The sequence below is a fragment of the Lycium barbarum genome, chromosome 1, assembly GCF_019175385.1.
Source record: "Lycium barbarum isolate Lr01 chromosome 1, ASM1917538v2, whole genome shotgun sequence".
Classification (NCBI taxonomy): Eukaryota; Viridiplantae; Streptophyta; class Magnoliopsida; order Solanales; family Solanaceae; genus Lycium; species Lycium barbarum.
In genome coordinates, this window is record NC_083337.1 from 148,295,640 (window position 1) to 148,317,533 (window position 21,894).

The 21,894-nt window shown below is 33.8% G+C and overlaps 2 protein-coding genes and 1 long non-coding RNA gene across 3 annotated transcripts; all 3 read left to right on the forward strand.

Moving 5' to 3' along the window:
* Positions 1-1,806: 1,806 nt before the first annotated feature.
* LOC132642706 (DNA repair protein XRCC4) lies at positions 1,807-8,459 on the forward strand. Its single transcript, XM_060359771.1, has 5 exons — positions 1,807-2,011; positions 2,553-2,695; positions 6,645-6,773; positions 7,745-7,867; positions 8,036-8,459. Exons 1-5 carry the CDS (start codon positions 1,825-1,827, stop codon positions 8,276-8,278), a joined length of 825 nt encoding a protein of 274 aa, XP_060215754.1. The 5' UTR covers positions 1,807-1,824; the 3' UTR covers positions 8,279-8,459.
* Positions 8,460-13,247: 4,788 nt separating this feature from the next.
* On the forward strand, positions 13,248-15,664 carry LOC132642716 (syntaxin-related protein KNOLLE). The gene is made up of 2 exons (XM_060359779.1): positions 13,248-14,454; positions 15,155-15,664. Exons 1-2 carry the CDS (start codon positions 13,849-13,851, stop codon positions 15,482-15,484), a joined length of 936 nt encoding a protein of 311 aa, XP_060215762.1. The 5' UTR covers positions 13,248-13,848; the 3' UTR covers positions 15,485-15,664.
* A 4,738-nt stretch (positions 15,665-20,402) lies between these two features.
* Positions 20,403-21,453, forward strand: LOC132614232 (uncharacterized). The gene is made up of 2 exons (XR_009572227.1): positions 20,403-20,865; positions 21,367-21,453. It is a non-coding gene; the product is annotated as an uncharacterized LOC132614232 (long non-coding RNA).
* The last annotated feature ends 441 nt before the right edge of the window (positions 21,454-21,894 follow it).

Genomic DNA, 21,894 nt, shown 5'->3' on the forward strand with positions numbered 1-21,894 from the left:
AACCCACAAATTTTACGGTCGAATCTTTGAATCTGAAGAGCCAAAATATTTCTCTCAACCTTGATGAACACGAAGAAAAGGAGAACGAAGAAACGAATTTCTGACTTTAATCGTATAATATTCCAAAACTACCCTATGGCCTTAATTAACTTATAACACATACAACCCTTCAAATTATATTTATGTAACATATCAATATGATCGAAAATCCATGAAGAACCACAAAACTAGTGCGGCGTGGCGCGACTTGCATCGGGTTAGGACAAAAGTTCATAGAGCAGAATCTGGGAGGGGTCTCTTATTAGTGCTGGCGTAGGGCGGCTCGCGTTGCGCTAGGCCAAAATCCTCCGGTTAGAAAATATTTCCAGTGACTTTTCATATTTTCATTTATTGTAATTGAAAATATTTTCCTTTTAATTAATTATTCAAAAATATATTTTAAGAAGTTTCAAAAGTCAATTAAGTGACTATTAGTTTAAAAGGTGCCTGTTGGCTGTTGGTAAGGGTTAAGTCTGTTGATTCCAACGTATTTCTAAAGGTATTATAAATATCGTATCTTCTCCAAAACGAATACGACAAGATTATTAACGTCTCTCTTCTAGTTTTCTACAAAACACAATTCTGTCCTTGTGGAAAATTGAAGTTAATTGTTGGAACTTGAATTTCATCAACTTTGTAAATTCTAGAGGGATTCTGCCACATACCTACCTTGCAATAATTGATTGGGAGGTCTAAATTTCTTAAGGACAAATATCACTCCATCGAAGTTGGAATCACTTCTTGACATTTCAAAGAAGCAAGCTCAATAATATCCAACTAGCAAAAGAATAGTATCTTGAATACATCAGAAGTATGCCTGCACTTCGGTTATATATGACGGAAGTGAGTGTAAAATTTAGCTAAATTTCAGTTATATGTGGCTTAATTTTTTTTGCCCATAAATAAAATTTATTTTCCGAATTTCAACAGTTCTAACACACGATTCAACACTCAAACATATCCCAAACAAACTCAAATTGAAACCCTAGTTCCATATATCATAAAGAACAAACTCCAATCATTAATCTGTCAAAACAACAACAAATCAAACAAACCTGTTTTGCAATAATGGTGATTTACCATCATTTTCATGACCCATTTGATTAAACTCATTTTTTGTATTTGAAATTCAAAACCCACATTTTCAAAGCATTATATTTCAAGTATTATAAATCCAAAAAATACTACTCCCTCTGTTTTAATTTATGTGAACCCATTTTCTTTTAATCCGTACCAAAATGAATGACCTCTTTCCTAATTTGAAAGCAAATTTACCTTATGAAATGATTTACAACCACATAAACATTCAAGACTTATTTTGAACCGTAAATTTTAAAAGTCTTCACTCTTTCTTAAATGTCGTGCTCAGTTAAATGAATTCACATAAATTAAAACGAAGGGAGTATTATACAATAACTAAAAAGAAAAAGAAAAAGAAAAAGAAGAAAAACAAAACGGAGAAAAGCACTTTTTTTTTAAAAAAAAAAACTATCTAATATTGGGTACCAATTAAATATTTTTTTAAAAGTGAATAAAAGTTAAAAATGTTGCAACCATTTTTACCCTAGAAACATAGTTTTGAAAAATGAAAAAAAAGGAAAATAAAAGAAAGGGAAAGAAGCTTCTTTTTTTTTTCCCAAATAAAATGTGAAGATGTGAAGGGAGTACAAGTAGAAGTCAAAGAAATAAGGTAGGCGGAGAGTTTTTAGATAGTTAAAGGACTAAAATTAGTAAACATATAATTAAGGGATCATTTTAGACCACTCGTTACTTAAACGACTATTTATGGCCTTTTTCTGTTGTTCTCACACAGCAATTCTAGACTCAATGGGGTCAACAAGTCCAAAACACACATGCCTCAAACTGGAAATTGGCAACAACAATAAGGAACATATATTTGTGAAAGGCACATGGTTTTCTTCTCACTTTGACCTCTTCATCACTGATGGACTTCAAGCTTGGACATGCCATGGTATTTTTCCCCTTCTTTTTTCATTTCATTCCCGACCCACTAGGGAAAATTACGCTCTATGTCTATTTTTGAAAATACTTGCGCCATGTAGCCCCATATTTTGAGTTTGTTACCCGATTTAGCCTGGGGGAATTTGTGTGCAAATTTTAGGGCACGTGAGCCAATGGCCTTTCCCCCAAAGTAGATATTTTATATATATATATTTTCTAAAATTGATCTCATATTACCATGCTATAAAAGGCTTAATACTAAGAGGAACAATGATCAATTCCCACTTAATGCATTTTTTTTTTCCTTTCTTTAGTAGTGCAACCATATTTTGAAAATCCTAGATTCGCATCTGTCATTTAGCTCATATTTGTGTCTAAATACCTTTTATATACTATTATACACTTTATACAAGGTTGATACATAATGTATAATGTTGTATATTGGGCGATGTGGCGTAATAATTTTCAATAGCTGTATATTCTTGAAAATTTCCAGACTTTTTATTGGGGTTATTCACTTTTTGCCGTGTAATTTTTTGGGCTTTGTGCAGCATCTGAGGAAGAGGTTGAAGAGAGAGCATCTCAATGGGATCAACCCGTTTCGGAGTATATTGATTTGGGTGAGAAGTATTTAGGATTTCAACAGCCTGGTTCTGTTTATGGGTTTGATGATGCTGGTACTGGCCATAAAAGGGTTAGCTTTTCTTTAAACCTAGTTTATTGCACATTCAATTTATTTGATCGTTTCCTATAGTGGTAATTTATGCGTTGAGTAATTTGTTGAAAGAACAGAAAGGCACTCTAAAGATGAGATTTTTGGTTAATCATATGACTTGATGATGAAACCTCATATTGCAGTATAATTTTAAGAGGCATGACTAACTCTTATAGTTTGAGTGTTTTAAATATTTTTGTCATTTCTATGTTAATTTTTGAGCATATAAAAGGAATAGTTGATTCAGACTGTGTTTTTGATTCATGAGTTGCTCAACGTGATTTGACACTTTGCAGTAGCCCTATAAGATAAGTTAATTCCTTGGATTGTTCAGTTTGTGCGAATTAAATACCGATCATAAGACCTTCATACTACTCAAACGCAAATAGGGATGACAATAGGGCAGTGTGGGTTTGAGCCTCCACGAAACAATCGTTTTTACAATTCTTAGAAGGGCGGGGAGGTTGTGGGGTGCACATTTTATATAGAAAATCTATTGCGATTGACTTTAAATCTACATAGATAAGTTGGACTTTTCCTATTCTGGATAGATCTAATCCATCAGAGTTGAAAGTCAAACCCAGTTCATTTGTGTTCGTAACAAGGCAAAAGAGTTGGATGACTTTTTTTTTTTTAACTAAATTGTCCAAACTGCACTATTAAATGACTTTTTTAAGTTTTCCCTTGTCCAAACTGCACTATTAAATGACTTTTTTAAGTTTGCCCTTTCTTTATAGAGATGTATTCCCTTTCCCTTTCTTTATAGAGATGTATTCCCTATGACATTTTAATATAGCATTTCTTTCTATGAATCTTTTTTGTTACTTCGATAAATAGTGCTCCTCATTTGAGTTTTCTTTTGTCCAAATAGAGTGAAATGAAGATATAAGGTTCATACAATTGATTTTAACCCATTTGCGATTATTCTGCAGTCATTGAGTGACTGATAAGTTGATAATATTTAACTATCCAATTGCTATAGAAATAAGAGAGTGTTTATATTAAGAGGTTTTAACTTAAATACAGTGATAGTGTAGAATTTTTATCAGCGTAGGTGATTATCATTGCAGGTTAGTTACTAATTAATGTTTGTCATAGAAATTTACTTAAATACTCAATAAGTGACCTGATTATGTAAATATTTTATACAATACCTAAAAACTTAAACTCTACATTAAAGTGTAGACTTACAACCCTGTTAGATTTGGAAAGCCTAGTTATAGATTGGATAACCTTCATTCTGCATCTGACTAATTTGATTATGCATTGGGAAGCTTTTATAACTATACAATTTCTTTAGAAATATTACAATCTATTAGCAACATTATTAAGATAACAAACAATAGGAATAAACTATTTGCATTTGTAGCGGAAAGCAATCTGAAAACCAACGACAATTAAACATCAATCCCACTAAAACAGGGATAACAATTACTCATCCACAAATCCTCCCGTTCTTTCCAGTAGCTTTTGCTTATTTTTGGGGTATTCATAAAAATGGACAAAAATAAATGGAAATATACCCGAGGATAACTTCTATAAAAAAGATAATAAATAGGACATTGGTAAAAAGAGGGAATTTATTTTTTTATATAAGTTATCCTCTTGGTATGTTTCCATTTATTTGTGCCCATGAATATTTAGAGTGCAAGTTTTGAGATGTAACACATGAGGTTGGCGTGGAAGTGAGGCTTGATATATAGGCCATCCCCAAGAGAGGATGTTTCAAATATCTTGGGTCTTTAATCCAAGAAAATGGGGAGATCAACGATGGTGTCACACATCGTATTGGTGAGGGGTGGGCGAAATGGAGGCTTGCCTCCGGGGTCTTGTATGATAAGAGTGTACCACAGAAACTTAAAGGTAAGTTCTTAGGAGTAGTGGTTAGACCAACTATGTTGTATGAGGCAGAATGTTGGTCAGTTAAGAATTCTCATGTTCAAAAGATGAGAGTTGCGGAAATGAGGTGTGTAGGCATACTAGGAGAGATAAGATTAGGAATGATAATCGAGAGAAGGTGGGAGTGGCCTCATGGTGGACAAGATGAGGGAAGCGAGACTGAGATGGTTTAGGCATATGAAGAGGAGATATGCAGATGCCCCAGTTGGGAGGTGTAAGAAGTTGGCTATGGTGAGCTTAAGGAGAGGTAGAGGTAGGCTGAAGAAGCATTAGGGAGAGGTGATTAGATAGCATATGACGCATCTTCAGCTTACTGAGGATATGACCTTACATAAGAGGATCTGGAGGTCGCAGATTAGCGTAAAAGGTTAGTAGGTACTAGGTAGTTGAGTGTCGTCTCGCGTATTAGCACTATTGTCGTAGTTTCTGGTCCTTCAGTATCTCTTACTACTTGTTGTTTATTGTGCTTCAATTATCGTATTATTTTGTTGTTACTGTTCCTTTTCTCTGAGTGCTATATAATGCTTTCCTTATTATTTGTTACGTCTTTGTTACTTTTGTATTCTCCTTTTCAATTTGCTTTGATATGTGTTACTTGAGCCTAGGGCCTTTCGGAAATATCTTCTCTACCTCCACGAGGCAGGGGTAGGGTTTGCGTACACCCTACCCTCCCCAAACCCCACTTGTGGGATTATATTGGGTATGTTTGTTGTTGTTGTTGTTGTTGTTGTTTTAGGAATACCCCATTAATAAGCAAAAGATATTTTTTTTTTTTTTGATTAGCCACGGGTGTCCGAGTCTCTTTGAGCCCCGACTAATCCTGTGGGTGCACAGGCCCTCGGCAAGGAGATAAGCAAAAGATATTAGAAAGAACAAGAGGATTTATGGATGATTAATCGTTATCCCTATTTTAATGGGTTTGATGTTTAATTGCTGTCGGTTTTCAATTGCTTTCCGCTATAAATGCAAATAATTTATTGCTATTGTTTGTCATCTTGATAATGTTGCTAATAAATTGTAATATTTCTTAAAAACTTGTCTAGTTATAAAAGTTTCCCATGGATTGTGCATTACAACAACAACATACCAGTATAGTCCCACAAGTGGGGTCTGGGGAGGATAGAATTTACGCATACCTTACCCCTACCTTGAGAGGATAATCAAAAATATATACATGGAACAAATATATACATTGTATTGTATATAGTGATGGTATTTAATAGTATATAGATTATAATGGCATTCTGGAATATAGAACAGAGAATAAGAAGATGAATTATGAAAAAAATTAAGATATGATAGAATAATCGATAAAGAGAGGAAATTCTTTGGAAGATTACCGTATGTTTCTCTATGGAAGAGAGAGAAGGGACTCAAGATTTTAATGTAAACCCAATAATTAATGATAAGGATCCCAACTGATTGCTTATTTAGTGGTGCAGTACTGTTTTGAATGGTAGTACTTTTATATGTAGGTTTTTTAAAACTGCTATATATGATATAAAAACTGCTATATCTGCAGTATTTCAAAAAATATGCTATTATTGTATATAACTCTTAATAATTGCCCTATAGGGTAAAGATTTCATGCATTGAAGGTTGCAGACTAATCCTTTTGATTCTTTAAACGGAGTGGTTGTAGGGTGGGTTTATGTGGGGTGGGTTGAGTCTTTGCGGGTTAGGTTGAACCCACCCCACAACCGCCCTACACCGCACCGTTGTCCTCTCTAAATGCAGTAGCGCAAGAGGGTGCACTTAGCTCGGAGCCTTGGCTGAGAATGTGATTTTAACCATATGCACTAATTGTTTAGATTGCTCTTCTTGCTTCTTAAAGTCTGTTGTTTTTCTCCACAGCTTTATAGTCAAATTTAGCCATCTTTGCTTTTAATTGCTTAATGAGTGTCCTAAAGAGCAAAAAGTTTGTCTAAGGTAAAGTCGATGTAATAGATATCTTTTTCGTATTATTGGAAGTTTGAAAAGCTATGATGTGCTTTCCATGTATCCCATTATTTTCCTTTGATCTTTGTAGCTCTCATGGACATTTGAGAAAGAAGGCACAAAGCTGGAATGGCGGTGGAAATGCCAACCATCTCCTAATAGCAAAAAAACTACAGTTGATATCCTGGACTTCCTCATGGATTCAAATATTAGATTGAGTGTAAGAATCTTGATTCTTGATTGCTGTGCTGTCTGTTATTTAAAGTCACAATTTATTCCATGCACCTTTTCAATTTGCTTAAATTTTTATCAATCTGTTGTCTTAAAATCTACTAGCTGATAATCAGATGAACTTAAGTGGTTAGCAATGTTGGTGGAGGATGTAATACTTCAGTATCTGTGCCTATAGTTCCCTTTCATACTCTATATGGATTTAGGTGGTCAGGCGATAGTTGGTTGCACCGTTGATTCAATGATTGCTTTCTTGGTTTCCTAAGATCTGTCTCTCAGTTGAGCTTGTGCCCATTTTTATCTTTGAGCATGAAAGTGGAATCATCTTGATCTGCAGCTTCTGGATGATAGATCACCAACAATGTGACATGAGAATACTTCGAATTTTGTTATGTGCCATTCTAAGTGGACACTATGTTGCAATGATTTTCCATCTCAGTATGTCTAGACATTTTAAAAATTGTGAATCTGTCCCATACAAGACTTCTTTCAGGAGAGCCCTAAGTTCATCATCATTTGTATATAAAGAGAATACTTTGAAGACTTTCCTGTAGTGAGTGGTGTTAGCCCTCCTCTCGCTGATTGATTTCTCCTTATTTTTCTTCCCAGTGCAAGGAGAAAGTAGTATCTACAGAGTGAATACTCGAGTTACTACAATTGCTTCCTGCCTTTTTTACGTTGCATATTTAACATGGTAAATTGAATGTCTTCTCTCATCTTGATTTTCTGATATCTCTTGCTTTAGAAAATGTTGTCACTTCTTCTTTCTTTCCAACTAAACAGCGATCTATATGGTTCTGCAGTTAGGTATGCTTTCACAGTTTTCTGTTTATCTGTTTTTTTCATGGGAAGAGCTATGTACATGGTTCTGCAGTGTGAAAACTCGCACGAATTTATTTGATTCAAATTCTCACGAGTTTATTCGTTTCGAATTCTCACGAGTTTATTCGATATAAATAGGATGAAGTTGTCAGTAAAACTCAGTCATTTGAGAGGCTGAGAGTGGAGGCAGAAAAATGTTTGACACAAAGCGAGAAACTCAGCAAAGAGAAAGAAGAATTTGAATCTGCAATATACGCAAAGGTGCTGTTTTCAGATGAAGCACTAAGCTCTGTTTATTATTTCACGTGTTTCTTTCGATTTATTATGATTTTGCTCTTTCTTTTAACCTTTTATGTAATCCAAGTTCTTTCTGGACACCCCAAAAAGTTCCTCCATGATTGGTCATGACTCTGTTCCTTTTACTTCCAGTTTCTTGGAGTCCTGAATTCAAAGAAGAAAAAACTCAGAGAACTTCGCGATAAGCTCTCGAAACAAGGAACCGCTGTTGAAGAACCAGTAGACGAGGACACAGAATCTACAGACAGAACTGAGACCTTTGATGAGGGTAGTGATGAGGAAAAAAGTGGGGAAGAGGTAGAGAAGGAAGATGTTGGCACTTCAAAAGATGTTCCAGCCAGAAGGGATCGGGGTCGCGGTCGAAAGAGAAAGTAAATATCTTAGAAACACCATTACAGCATTTTAATCATATCCTTGTTTTTGGCCTCTCTTTCTAACTGCTTTAGATTTTACTTTCCTTTTCATGGAGAATGAGGATGTATATGCACTATTAAACTTGTGAATATGTCAAACATTTGCCTCCCTGTTTTCCAAGGTATTGGTACTAAATTCTGCATATAGTTCAAGTCGAGAGCATTATTAGGCAAATTTATCTGCAATTTGGAGAATATCTGAGCAATTAGAACCTACGAGATAGATACTGAATGATGTACGTCATGAGCAAAGTGATCCTGCAAGTTTGGAAATGTTAATGTCATTCTCAGTTCGGTTTATCTAAGATGTGACACCTTTATGCATTTATTGGAGGTGAAACCACTTTTAAGGCTGCTGTTTAGGACATATCGGGCGTTTGTAATTTATTTAAGAAGAAGCCACAACTTAAGAAAACATCAGAGAGTCGCTTCTTCTTTTCCGATGACTTGAACTTTGGAACTGCGACTATTGAACTTTAGAACACAAGACTGGAGTTAGAACTGTTCGATAGTAATGTCCTGAAGTTGGAACTCTACAATGTTGTCCTGAAGTTAGGACTCAGAAAAAGCGAATTCTTCTCTAAACAGTTGTGGCTATATTTTAAATACTTTGCAAATGCTGGAAATCTTTTAAACAACGGTCTTAAGAATGTTTGACCCTTACCTACAAGCTTACTGATGTTGTAGGATTCGAAAATTGAGATGTAGTTGTACAATGAAATACTAATATTTGAAACTAATAATGATGTTTAACAATTTTAGGGTGAGTTATTTTTCACCTCTAACTTGGGCTAAAAACATAGACTATTCACTATTCCTCCAACTTTATATAGGCATTCTTCCCCTCTTATTTTTCTTCGAATTGTCAAGTGTCTATTTTACAGATTATCACTCTTCTCATTGCTGACACTTTTGTTGTGTTTTTCCAATATTTCTTTGTGCAATCGTTCTTTGAAGTTAGAATAACGAGTATTTAGAGGGTCATTTCATGTTGGGACCCAACGGTTGTTAAAAGATTTTACTAGATTTTGCCTGGCTTGTCAAGTTAGTGCACAATATATGTTCTTTTACGACTTGCCTTTTTGGGCTGGGAAAAGGGTCAAAATTACCCCTCTACTTTGAAAAAAGGGTTAAAAATATCATTTGTTACGGATTTGGGTAAAAAATACTCCTTTCGTCATTAAAGTTTAATATATCCCTATCTTAACGGAAATCCCCAAATTTCCCAAAACAACCCGATTTCATTTTTTAAATCCGCTTCATTTAAACCCGACCCAATTAAATAAAAAAACCCATACGATCATAGAGCCAACTATTTGATTTTTCATTCTGATTGGCTTGACATGAATCAAGAAACGGGAACCACAATATAAATATCTCGAATTATTTATTGATTTGATACACGAAGTTGTAATTATGGCTTATTTTCTAGTATGAATTTACCGATCCAAGTATATTCTAGACAGGTTTATAAAATAAAATCGGGTATTTTGGGGAATTTGGGAATTTCTGTTAAGACAGAGGTTTATTTCAAAACTTTAATGACGGGAGAGATATTTTTTAACCAAATTTGTAACGGAGAATATTTTTAACCCTTTTCCCAAATAGAAGGATATTTTTGACCCTTTTTCCTTTTGGGTTTGTAATAATTAAGTCTGGTATAGTTTCTTTTCAGTAATTTTTACTTGACATAGCTTACTGTGTTACATATTTATGAAACATAACTATACTTTTTAATAATTAAGTTTAGTAGCTATAATATTATATTTTTACAACTTATAGCTACCCACTTTTCTACCAATTAACTTACCACTCCTCACACTCCTATTTTTTAGCTGCACACTTTCTCTCTCTCTCCCCCCCCCCCCCCCCCCCTTTTCCTACATATACACGTTTCTAACTCCCCATCTCCCCTAATTTCGTGCTTTTCAAATCAGTTTCTGATTTCTTTCACTTCCTTTTTTTACTCTGTATTAACTGCTCATTAATTTCAATCTTTTACCCCCAAAATTCAGCTCTATTTCCTAAAATATGTAAGATTCTCTGTTATTTTTGTGTTTTAAACGACGAATATATATTTGAATTCATCTGTTGAAATATCGAATTCAAGTTGAGTTCATAATTGAGGTAACAACGTTTTCACTGCAATTTTTTTTTTTCTGAAATTTTGAAAAATATAGTCAAAATATATCTAAAATATAGTCAACAGAAACCAGAATAAGTAATATTGAACATATTAATCAAAATATAATTAAAAAATATAGCCAAAATATAGCCATAATTAAGTTCATAATTGAGGTAGCAATGTTTTCACTGCAACTTTTTTTTTCTGAAATTTTTCTAAATATAGTCAAAATATATGAAAAATATAGTCAACAGAAACCAGAATAAGTAATATTGAACATAATAATCAAAATACAATTAAAAATATAGCCAAAATATATATGAAAAACAACTAAAAAGTTCAGAAAAATATAAAAAATAAAAAAGTTGCAGTTACACGATGAAATGTGTAATTCAGTTGATGAACAAATCAAGCTTTGCATGATTTATGGAACATTAAAAAGAGATTTTTGTTAGTTATATTTTGGGAAAAAATATGAAGAGAGTTTTTGAATTCAAATTTTATGTGAATGATTAGATGTTGAATGAGATATGTGATTAGATATGGAACAGAATAAGATTTGCGTGATTTATAGAACATTAAAAACAGATTTCTGTTTAATTTGAAAAAGATTTTTTCCCCTTAAATAGAGGCATTATTTGCTCAACAGTTCCGTGTATTTAGTCTATATTTTGGCTATATTTATGCTACGCGTCCAGGACCTAAATATAGGAAAAAACAGTTACGAATTGTAAATAATGAACTTGTAGTTATAACTTGTTAGAAGCAGCTAAAAGGTAGCTATTTGTGAAAATTTTACTTTCTTTTCATTTGATGCAATTCTATATAATTCTTTTCTTCATTTCGCATGCCTTAACCAAATAATTTAAAAATTAATTAAGAGTAAATAGGTAACCATATTCAACGAGGCTTCGAAACTATCTAACACCTTCTTCTTGATCAGATGAACTTCATAATTCAGAACTTTAGGTTAGCTCACTAGTAAGAGTCAGTTAAGGTTCAAAAGGGTTTCCTCAAAATTGATTGGATGATTTCAAAAGTTAAAAGACAGAATACCTAAAAGTACTTCTAAAAATTTGGCGGATTTTATTTGGGTCCCTTTAAATAATATGTGGTCCTAATTATAGTCCTGTATTTGAATTTTTTTTATAACCGTTACCTCCTCAAATAATAATGAGTCTTAATTACCCTCATGTACTTGACTTTTCTATAATTCAAGTGATTTAAAATGACGTTTGACGCATGAGAGTGTACAATAACAGTCACATTATATTAATTTGATGTGTAAAGAAATCTAAAATACCATCTACTTTTATAGTTAGCCACTCTAACGGTTATTTCCTTATCTCCTTCCATATATCTTCTATATTCCTCAATTAAAATACAGCTACCAATTTTCTTTCTTTTTTTTGAGGGGGGGGGGGGGGGGGGGGGTAACAATTATATAAAGCCAAATACTTGGGGTGGGGGTGGGTGATAATTAGGACTAGTTATTGTTGGAGGGGTAAGGGTAATGAATATAAACAAATCAAGTACAGGGGAAGTAATTAGGGCCACATTTAGTTTAAAGGGGATCTGAATGAAACACGCCAAGTTAAAGCCTAAAGGGGTATTTAGGTGTTCTGTCAAAGTTAAAACATCACATAGGTGATCTAGCATGCAAGAGTTCAATTCCCGTACTCAACTCACGATTAATATAAGTGCGATGTTTCCATCGTAACTCCTGAAACTTCTTAGTAGTGGCTCCTATTAGGACTAGTTATTGTTGGAGGGGTAAGGGTAATGATTATAAACAAATCAAGTACAGGCGAAGTAATTAGGGCCACATTTAGTTTAAATGGGATCTGAATGAAACACGCCAAGTTAAAGCCTAAAGGGGTCTTTAGGTGTTCTGTCAAAGTTAAAACATCACATAGGTGATCTAGCATGCAAGAGTTCAATTCCCGTACTCAACTCACGATTAATATGAGTGCGATGTTTCCATCGTAACTCCTGAAACTTCTTAGTAGTGGCGCTCCTACATGCCTCGTTCAAGAGGGAACTTCAAAGTGACTCTATTTCATTATTTCATCCATTTTACGCTTGATTTTACTAATATAATATCAAGTAAAGGGGCATGTAACTTTTTTTCCTTTTTGTAAAGAAAGAGGGCTAGTTCAAGAGCCGCTACTAATAATCGAAAGGGTTCATAGTGAGCTCAGTCTATGCTCTATAGTGAGAAAGAGAACGTTTCCGTCAGAGGGGTTTGTTGTCACGGGAAAAGTATTCACTATCGCCATACAAGCATGGATACCTTCTTTTAAGAGAAAACTTTTGGTGTAGAAATTCTCAAATTCAAGATCTTCCACTAGGCAAATTTCCTAGGAAAAAAATTAAAGTCATAGACATGTTTCTCTACCCCCACAAAGATAGGAGTGAGGTCTGCATACATCATACCCTTCCAAACCTCACTTGTGGAATTTACACCGGGTATGTTATTGTTGTTGTTGAAGTCATAGACATGTTTCTGTACGCCACAAGGATAGGAGTGAGGTCTGCATATATCATACCCTTCCGGACCTCACTTGTGGAATTACACCGGGTGTTATTGTTGTTGTAGAAGCCATAGACATGTTTTTGTACGCCACAAAGATAGGGGTGAGGTCTGCATACAACGTACCCTTCCAGACCTCACTTGTGAAATTACATCGGGTGTGTTATTATTGTTGTTGAAGTCATAGACATGTTTCTCTACCCCACAAAGATAGGGGTGAGATCTGCATACATCATACCCTTCCAGACCTCACTTGTGGAATTACATCAGGTATATTATTATTGTTGTTGAAGTCATAGACATGTAGGTTCGGGAGCTAGACCGACTGCTCCAAGAGCACTAGAAATAACGTTATGTGGTGTTTCCACTGTAAAAATCCTTTTTGAATTTACCATTTTGATACGTTCAATTTGAAATCCCATTTTCACTTCCCACTTCTACTGTTTTGTGAAAAAAAGGAAGGGACGTGTATAATTTACTTTTTATATCAGCATAAGGTCCCCTGAGGTGAAATTGTTAAATTAAGTCAAACCCATAAATAATTACACTATTAATTAGCTAAGAATCCAATTTTCAGGAAAGATACGTTGCTGGGTACATCTAAAAACTGTGAAAAATAACATGGGACGACAACATTTTGCTGATATGAAACATAAGATCCAAGAAACCTTATTATATTCAAAACAAAATATAGCCGTTAGACACAAGATCCTCCAACGGCTATCTTTCTAGCTCCTTAATTTCCCCTCCTTCAATCTTCCTCTTTATATCCTATAGATTGTCCATTCCCATTTTCAATCACTGCAAATTCTCTTCCATATCATATCATTTTCTTGCTTTCTTTTTTGTTGCAAATCTCTCAAAAACATTCAAGATGAATGATCTGATGACAAAATCTTTCACAAGCTATGTTGATCTAAAGAAAGCAGCCATGAAAGACGTCGAAGCTGGACCCGATTTAGAAATGGGGATAACCAAAATGGATCAAAACCTCACTGCTTTCCTAGAAGAAGCTGAAAAGGTGAAGCTAGAAATGAACTCAATCAAAGACATTCTTCGTCGTTTACAAGATACCAACGAAGAAAGCAAGTCCTTACACAAACCTGAAGCTCTAAAATCAATGCGAAATCGCATAAACTCAGATATTCTAGCTGTGTTGAAGAAGGCAAGAGCTATTAGGTCTCAGTTAGAAGAAATGGACAGGTCTAATGCTACAAACCGGCGTCTTTCTGGTTGTAAAGAAGGGACACCAGTTGATAGGACAAGATCAGCTGTGACTAATGGGCTTAGGAAAAAGCTTAAGGAATTAATGATGGATTTTCAGGGATTAAGGCAAAGGATGATGACTGAGTATAAAGAGACTGTTGGGAGAAGATATTTTACTGTTACTGGTGAACAACCTGATGAAGAAGTTATTGACAAGATTATTTCTAGTGGTAATGGTCAAGGTGGTGAAGAATTTATGTCTAGAGCTATTCAGGTATGCCTAAACAAATCCAAAAATTGTGTCTTTTTTGCCCCATTTTTTGTTTCTGTAAATCAATAGTTTTTGTATAAATGTTTTCATGGTGGCTTGATTTGAAGTATTTTATTTCAAGATTGAAGGGATTACCAAATTTAGGTCGTTGTACAGATCTGTTGACTTATGTCATAGAAACCAAATTATTGAATTTTGAGTGTTACTAGTCCAAAATCCAATTAATTAGTAAGAATTTATAGTTGAGCGCCAAATTATTGAATTTTTGGGGTGTTACTATAGTTCAAATCAATGGTGAGGATTTATATAGCAACCCAGAAGTGTTGAGTTTTGGAGTGTTCAAAATCGTTAGTGAGGATTCATGTAGTTTACCCCTCATTATTGAACTTTGAACTGTTCCTAGTCCAAATTGAAAGCCAGGAGTCTTATGGGGGAAGTATTATTTGAAGATTTAAGGGATTACCAAATTTAGGACACTTTACAGTTTTGTTGAATTCTGAATAGAGAGGATATTATTGAGTTTTGACATGTTCCAAATCGATAGTGAAGATTCATATAACCGACCCTAAATTATTGAACTTTGAATTGTTAGCAGTCCAATTTGATAGTGAGGATTCTTATAGCGGACCAAACAAAATTGGAATGAAGCATAGTTGTTACTCCATTATAGATTGACTAACAAACTTTGTTGGTGGGGGTGCAGGAGCATGGGAGGGGGAAGGTGTTGGAAACAGTGGTCGAGATACAGGACCGTCACGATGCAGCGAAGGAGATAGAAAGGAGCTTGCTTGAGCTGCACCAGATATTCTTGGATATGGCTGTCATGGTTGAGGCACAAGGTGAGAAAATGGATGACATTGAACACCATGTTGTGAATGCTGCCCATTATGTTAATGATGGAGCCAAGAACCTCAAGACTGCAAAAAAATACCAGAAGAGCAGCAGGAAATGCATGATCATTGCTATCATACTTCTCCTGATTCTCATCCTGGTAGTCGTCATTCCCATTGCCACCAGCTTCAGTCATTCTTGAAGGCCCCATGGAGATACTACTGTGCTTGATTTCATTCTTTATATTCTTTTTAGAAGTTACTTTGATCACTCTCGTGAGAGTCTGTATGGTTAAGTAGAAGGTTGTTATCCTGTATGTCACTAGTCCTTGTGATAGGACATGAAGTGAGTATGAACCTTAATAGATTTGTTGTTTTGAAAACATATCTTCTCTTTTCTGAATTTATGATGCTGAATTAGTATAGCAACCATCTTTGTTACAAGAGGAGGGACCAAATACTTGAGACAATGTTGGTATCTCACAAATAGGGATTCACTGGCGTATCCCATCGCATTTATCAGCCCGTCTAACAAAGTTGATTGTTCTTATTATCTAGGACGTCGTGAGAAGGGTCTAATGCTGCACAATTCTATTGCCTTAAAATGTAAATGCATATCGCGAAAAGACTGGATCCATCCAAGACCAGAGTACTGTTTTGGGATTTTTCTGTGGCGGGATGTGCCTATGCTATGATGTTGAGGGAGAGCGCTTAATTGTTCTGTTAAGCCAGATTGACATACAACTACTCCAAAACTTATGGTTTTTGGTAGCACGTTGTGACAAGAGTGGTAAAGCTGGTGAGGTTCTTTGCTATGCCATTTGATAATGCAGTTCTGATGTTGATTGGTCTATATAGTCTTACCATGTGCCCTTTGATTCGCAAACTGGTCCGTCCATTCACATATTTTTCCACCAAGAACTTTTTCTAAAACTCTTGTGCCACGAATATAGTAGCTTTGTCTGCCCTGCTAGCACAAACTTTCAAAAGGACAACTTGTTAATTTTCCGTTTTCTAAAACTAGAATTAGCATGATGAAATTCACCTCTTTGGGGACATGACTAGTTCTAGTTTAGAGAGATAACCTGGAAACCGAGCTGCTGTGTGCACTTCTAGCTTGGCATGCAAAATTTTAACCATAGCGGGTATATATGCAGGTCATAGTCAGTCCTAGATTTCAGTTAAATAAATATTCAACCCTTAATTAATACAATCTGAAAATATACTGCAAGGTTGAAACTTAAAAGTAGATGAGTCAGAAACTATCCATATTTTTCTTCAAAATTGCTTATATTTTGCCGGACTCATCTCCAGTGTTGGTCTTTTCGACTCAACATTTTCGATTCTATTAAAGTTGTCAAAGGAACAAGGCAATTGATGTTGCTGAAGAAGAGAAAAGAAAGGATACATGTCATTACTACAAAATGTTCTTCCCTTAACGTTCTTCCCTTTTGTAGCGGTAGCGGTATATTTGCACCATTTTGTAACGACAGGGTCTATATACCCACTTTTGTAACGAGGGGTATATCTGCTCTAAATCACAAAATTGAGGGGTATATTTTCACCTTTGCCCTTATTAAATTAAATAAAGGGGAAAGATGCAAATTTACTTTTAAACATTGTGAAATGGTTTGAATTTTGTAGAAACTATACAATCTTGATTTGTTCCATTCATTCACCAAGAGAGAATATATATAGGATACAATCTTGAACCCTAGTGAAACAAGGAAACTAAGATCCTAGTGAAACAAGGAAACTAACTAATTAGTACTTCTTCCGTTTTAAATTATCTATCGTAGTTACTAAAAACAGTCAAATTATTTATCGTTTTAGAAGTTTAAGGCACAATTAGTTGTTTCTTTAATCATTTTTCCTTAGTAGAATATTATCATTAATGGATATGACACATAAATAAAATAAACATTTAATGAAAAAGGATTATAACTTAGACATAAATAAGGATAAAGTAGTCAAATACCATCCTAATTAATATTTCTTAAGGGACGTGTAAAACAAAAAAAAACAGATAATTTGAGATGGAGGGAGTACTTATGTCTTTACAAGATTGGTCCGTATATGTCATTATTTTTTAACGAAAAAAGCTTTACAATACTTGGACATTTTCTAGGGAAAATCACACATATACAAGTTTTTGAAAAGTATTTTAAAGAATTACAACTACTTTAAAAAATTACACAAATACAGTTTACTTTAATTTATTTACATAGTTTAGAACTTTTTAGAATCTGCAGTATCTTTATACCACATATTTTTAGGAGTTTTTTTTTCACTACCAATAATGCATATCCTTTTACTTTCTCTTTCTTTTACAATTATTCTCCCCCAAAATATATGGAGAGGACATGAGAGACAATTAATGTAACTTTCCAAATAAAACAAAATTAGATGAATATTGTTATTTAATAGACCTCGTTGTTTTGAAAAGATTCTTTTTCGTTTCCTTCTCTTTATTTTTATTGTTTTATTTTTCACTTGATGAAATTATTTTTTATGACTAAAAGAAATTATTCGAAAAGATTAATATTAAGAAAGGTTCATGAACATATAGTAAATATTATTCGCGCCTCAGCATAAAAACTTGTAACTTTTTTTTTATTGTACATATATACAGTGCATGTTTGTGTGTGTTTATATATGTATCTTATATCATTAAAATAGTTGAAATACTAGTGCTATATGTTTTTTTTTTTTTATCATAAAGACTTTCTTTATTTATAACTACGATGTAATTGCCGAATTTTCCATTACATCGGAGTTGATAACACTACGATTACCTAACTTAGCCAAAAGACGACAAGTAATAGTAGATACTTTCCTAGTGACATACATACTTAACTCATCATCATTTAGTTCTTGCATTACAAACACAGGAGGAGTAAACATTAACATAGGTTGAACAGAGACTTGAGATCCCAACTATGCTTGGTGCGCCAAAACATGAGCTACTTGATTTGTTTCTCTAAAGCTGTGGCGGACCACTGAATTCTGCAATTTCCTCAGCCATAACCTGCATTGAAAAATTAACTCGTTAAAAGAATAGTTTTCATACTGAACTGTGAATAACAATTACTAATTAATATGAATATTCATGCACTTTTCCTAATAGTAATATATTGAATAATTCCAACAATTTCTTTTAGTCACAAAAAAGATAATTGCATCAAAGTGAAAAGTAAGAAAATATAAATAAAAGGACTGGAAAAAATAAACTCAAAACGAGCTAACAACCCTATGCATCTGACTTTTTTTTTTTTTTTTTGAGAAAACCATTTTTTCAAGTAGGGTTTTATACTAGCTAGATATTCATTTGCAAATATATATAAAGGTCATTTCTAAATTAAAAATATATATTAATTAAAACTTGACTTTCCTTTCCTACACAGTGTGACCCCACAAAAGCCTAGGAGAGAGATATTTTTAAGACGTTACCATTTATTTATGCAAGATTTTAGGAATAGTCATTTATTTTCCGTTGATTGTTTTATACTTGAGGGAGGATTAATGATAGCTTTTAAGATATACCATGTAAGTTACTTTGATGGTACGTTATATAATATTGAAAGTAGTTGTAGTTTGTATAATTTAATTTTAAAAAGGTTGTACTTATGAAAGTTCTCCCATTATTTGTAACGATAAATTGTCAAATTTGCCCTTAAACCTTTTTGACAAGTGGACCTTTTTTATGAGAAAAAATAATTCATATTTGCCCTTGAACTATGTGAAACGGTCCAACACAAGTGCATTTGCTTTTATTTTTTTATTACAACTTGATAAAATGAGTTTGAATAGATTGAATGCTTAGGATCTAGAAGAAAGTTTTAATACTATTATACCATGTTTGGTATAAGGTATAAATTTATCCCGGAATTATTTTATACCTTGTACCAAACGTGGTATAAAAATTAGTGCTGGAATAACTCAACTTATACCTTCTTAACCCACTTATACTAGGATTATTTTATACCATCTTTCAGATGGTATAAAATAATACCAACAGATGAGATAAATTAGTCCCGGGATTGTAATCCCGGGACTATTTTGACTAGCAACCAAACGACCACTTAAGGTATTATCTATCCAAGAAGTTTCACAATCACTCCATCCACTTTCACTATTACCCACCGATCACGCTTAATTCTAGCCCTAAACGGGATAAGCGGTCACTGTAAATATATTCAGATAAAGAGTTTGGAGTCGAATTCCACAGAAAACTAAGGCTTAGCTATAACTATTCAATATCACTGAGAGAATAAGTTCAAACAATTTTTAAGATTAAATTTTTTATTTTAAACTGCTTAACTAAAAAAATGCTATAGCAATTATTAATACATTCAAGAGTAAAAACCTGTAGTTCACTATTTTTGAAGAATTGCAGCACCTCAAGGACGCTAATCTGCTCGCGACGCAAGCACCGGTAGCGTCCACAAAGCTTCAGCTCCTTTTGAGTTCTTCACCTCTATTTTGCATCACTTTCTTTCATTTTCATCGAAATCACTCTTACACATAATAAACATGTCACTAGCTCAAAACACCCAAGATAGAGATGTAACAACATATCTATGAGTAAGATATGAGGCGATAATATAATATAAATACATACTTTTAGCCTAATATCACCCACTTCCGCCTACCACACTATCCACCACCACCTCTATCACCACAGTCAGTCGTCACAATCACTTGCTAGCCACCATTTACAATCGTCACCACCAAACCAACTATAATCACCGCTAATCACCACATTAGTCATCATACATCACCAATCACCGCTATCAATAACCATCTCATTAGCTATCTGCACCATCATCCACCACAAATATCAAGTACCACCACCAATTACGTTTATCAACAATTACAATTAACCACTGCATCAATCACTAGTAGCACCACTAGCAATGACTAACCATAATCACCACTATCGGCCACCGTTATCATCAACCACCACCATCAGTCAGCACCCACAATCACCGTTAGCCATCACAACCACCTACTATCGTATATTTTAAATATTCTATTGATGTAGTGTTAAGATTAATCAATAGTTTATTTAAATTCTATATTCTACTAAATTTCAATAACGTATTTTGATCTCAATATAATATATAAATTTTATGATGTACATTCAGATTCATATATTTTAATTTTTTAAAAAGTCAAACGGGGTCTTAATTTTTGCCAGCCACAAATGTGGCATACTTTTCAGATAAGGGATTGCATTTTTCTTTCTTCTTTTTTCGGGGGTCCCTAATAAAGATACTAAGTACTGCCAGTTTGCATATCGAAGTATGACCAACGGAAAGTCCTACCATCATAACCAAAAGTCAACATTTTCGGAGAGAAAAAATCAAAAAGAAAAAGAAGTAAATTTGGCCACGTAAAAAGTCAGAGTTTCGATATTACAAGAAATCCCCTCAATTTTGTTTTCATTTTTAAAATATGCTCTAAGGAACTTGGTATCCTTTACAATAAATACCTATACAGTTTACAGTAAACAAGTACCCAAGACAAGGAAAGGATCACAGCTACAAAAAGAAATACACAACACAAATGTCAGACTGTGAAGGTAATTTCTCGAGCAAGTATAATTTGTTCGTAATGAAAAGCAAATAGTGTTCAGTAATTGTAATTTTAATCTGTTTGGCTAAACTTCTAAAAGTAGATTATAGTTAAAAAGTGTTTTTTTCAAAAAAATATTTTTGGCGAGAAATAGTTTTATTTGGCCAATTAATTTACAATTAATTTAAAAGTACTTTAGAACAACAATTACTGTTTGAACAAGTTTTTAAAAAGTGTTTCTAGATGTATTTTTTTTAAAAGTGCTTTTAAAAAAAAAGTTAATTTGGGCAAAAAATATTTTTTTAGCTTTTGAAAAACAGCTTCTTCTACTCTCGAGAAACACTTATTTTCACTCAAAAACTTGACAAAACACCACACTTTTTAAAAATAATCACATTTGAGATTTGACCTCCCAAAAACTTGAACAAACAGGCTACATAATGCATTATATTGTCTGAGATCCCTTGTAAAATTATCGAGTCCTACTATATGTTTCTGTATTACACAGGAAAGAGTTCATGGCCTGAACTAGTTGGGGAGCAAGGCCAAACTGCAAAGTAAACAACTGAAAGAGAAAACCCTTTGGTCACAGCTAATATTGCTCCAGTAGGATCTCTGGTACCACTGATTTTCGATGTGATCGAGTTCGTGTTTTTGTTGACACAAACAACAATGTTGCACAAGTTCCTCGCATTGGCTAAAAAAGTGATATTTGTACTATACTATTAGCCCCAATAAATAAATCGATCTATGTACTCTAATATTTATTTTAAATAAGAGCGGCTTAGTAATTAAAGTTATTATCTGCACAGTTGTGATAAGTTATCAGTATTAAGTCTTTCCATTATGTGATTTTTTATTTTTATTTTTATTGAAGTCAGATTCATCTGAGGTTATATTTACCAGAAAGTACTGAGGATTTGACATTGATTCCTACCTTGTATATTAATATTCAAAAAAGTAAATACGTGAAGGAGGGGACATAAAACCTCCTCAATTACAATTTGTGAGTTGGATATCTCCAATTCTTATTTAC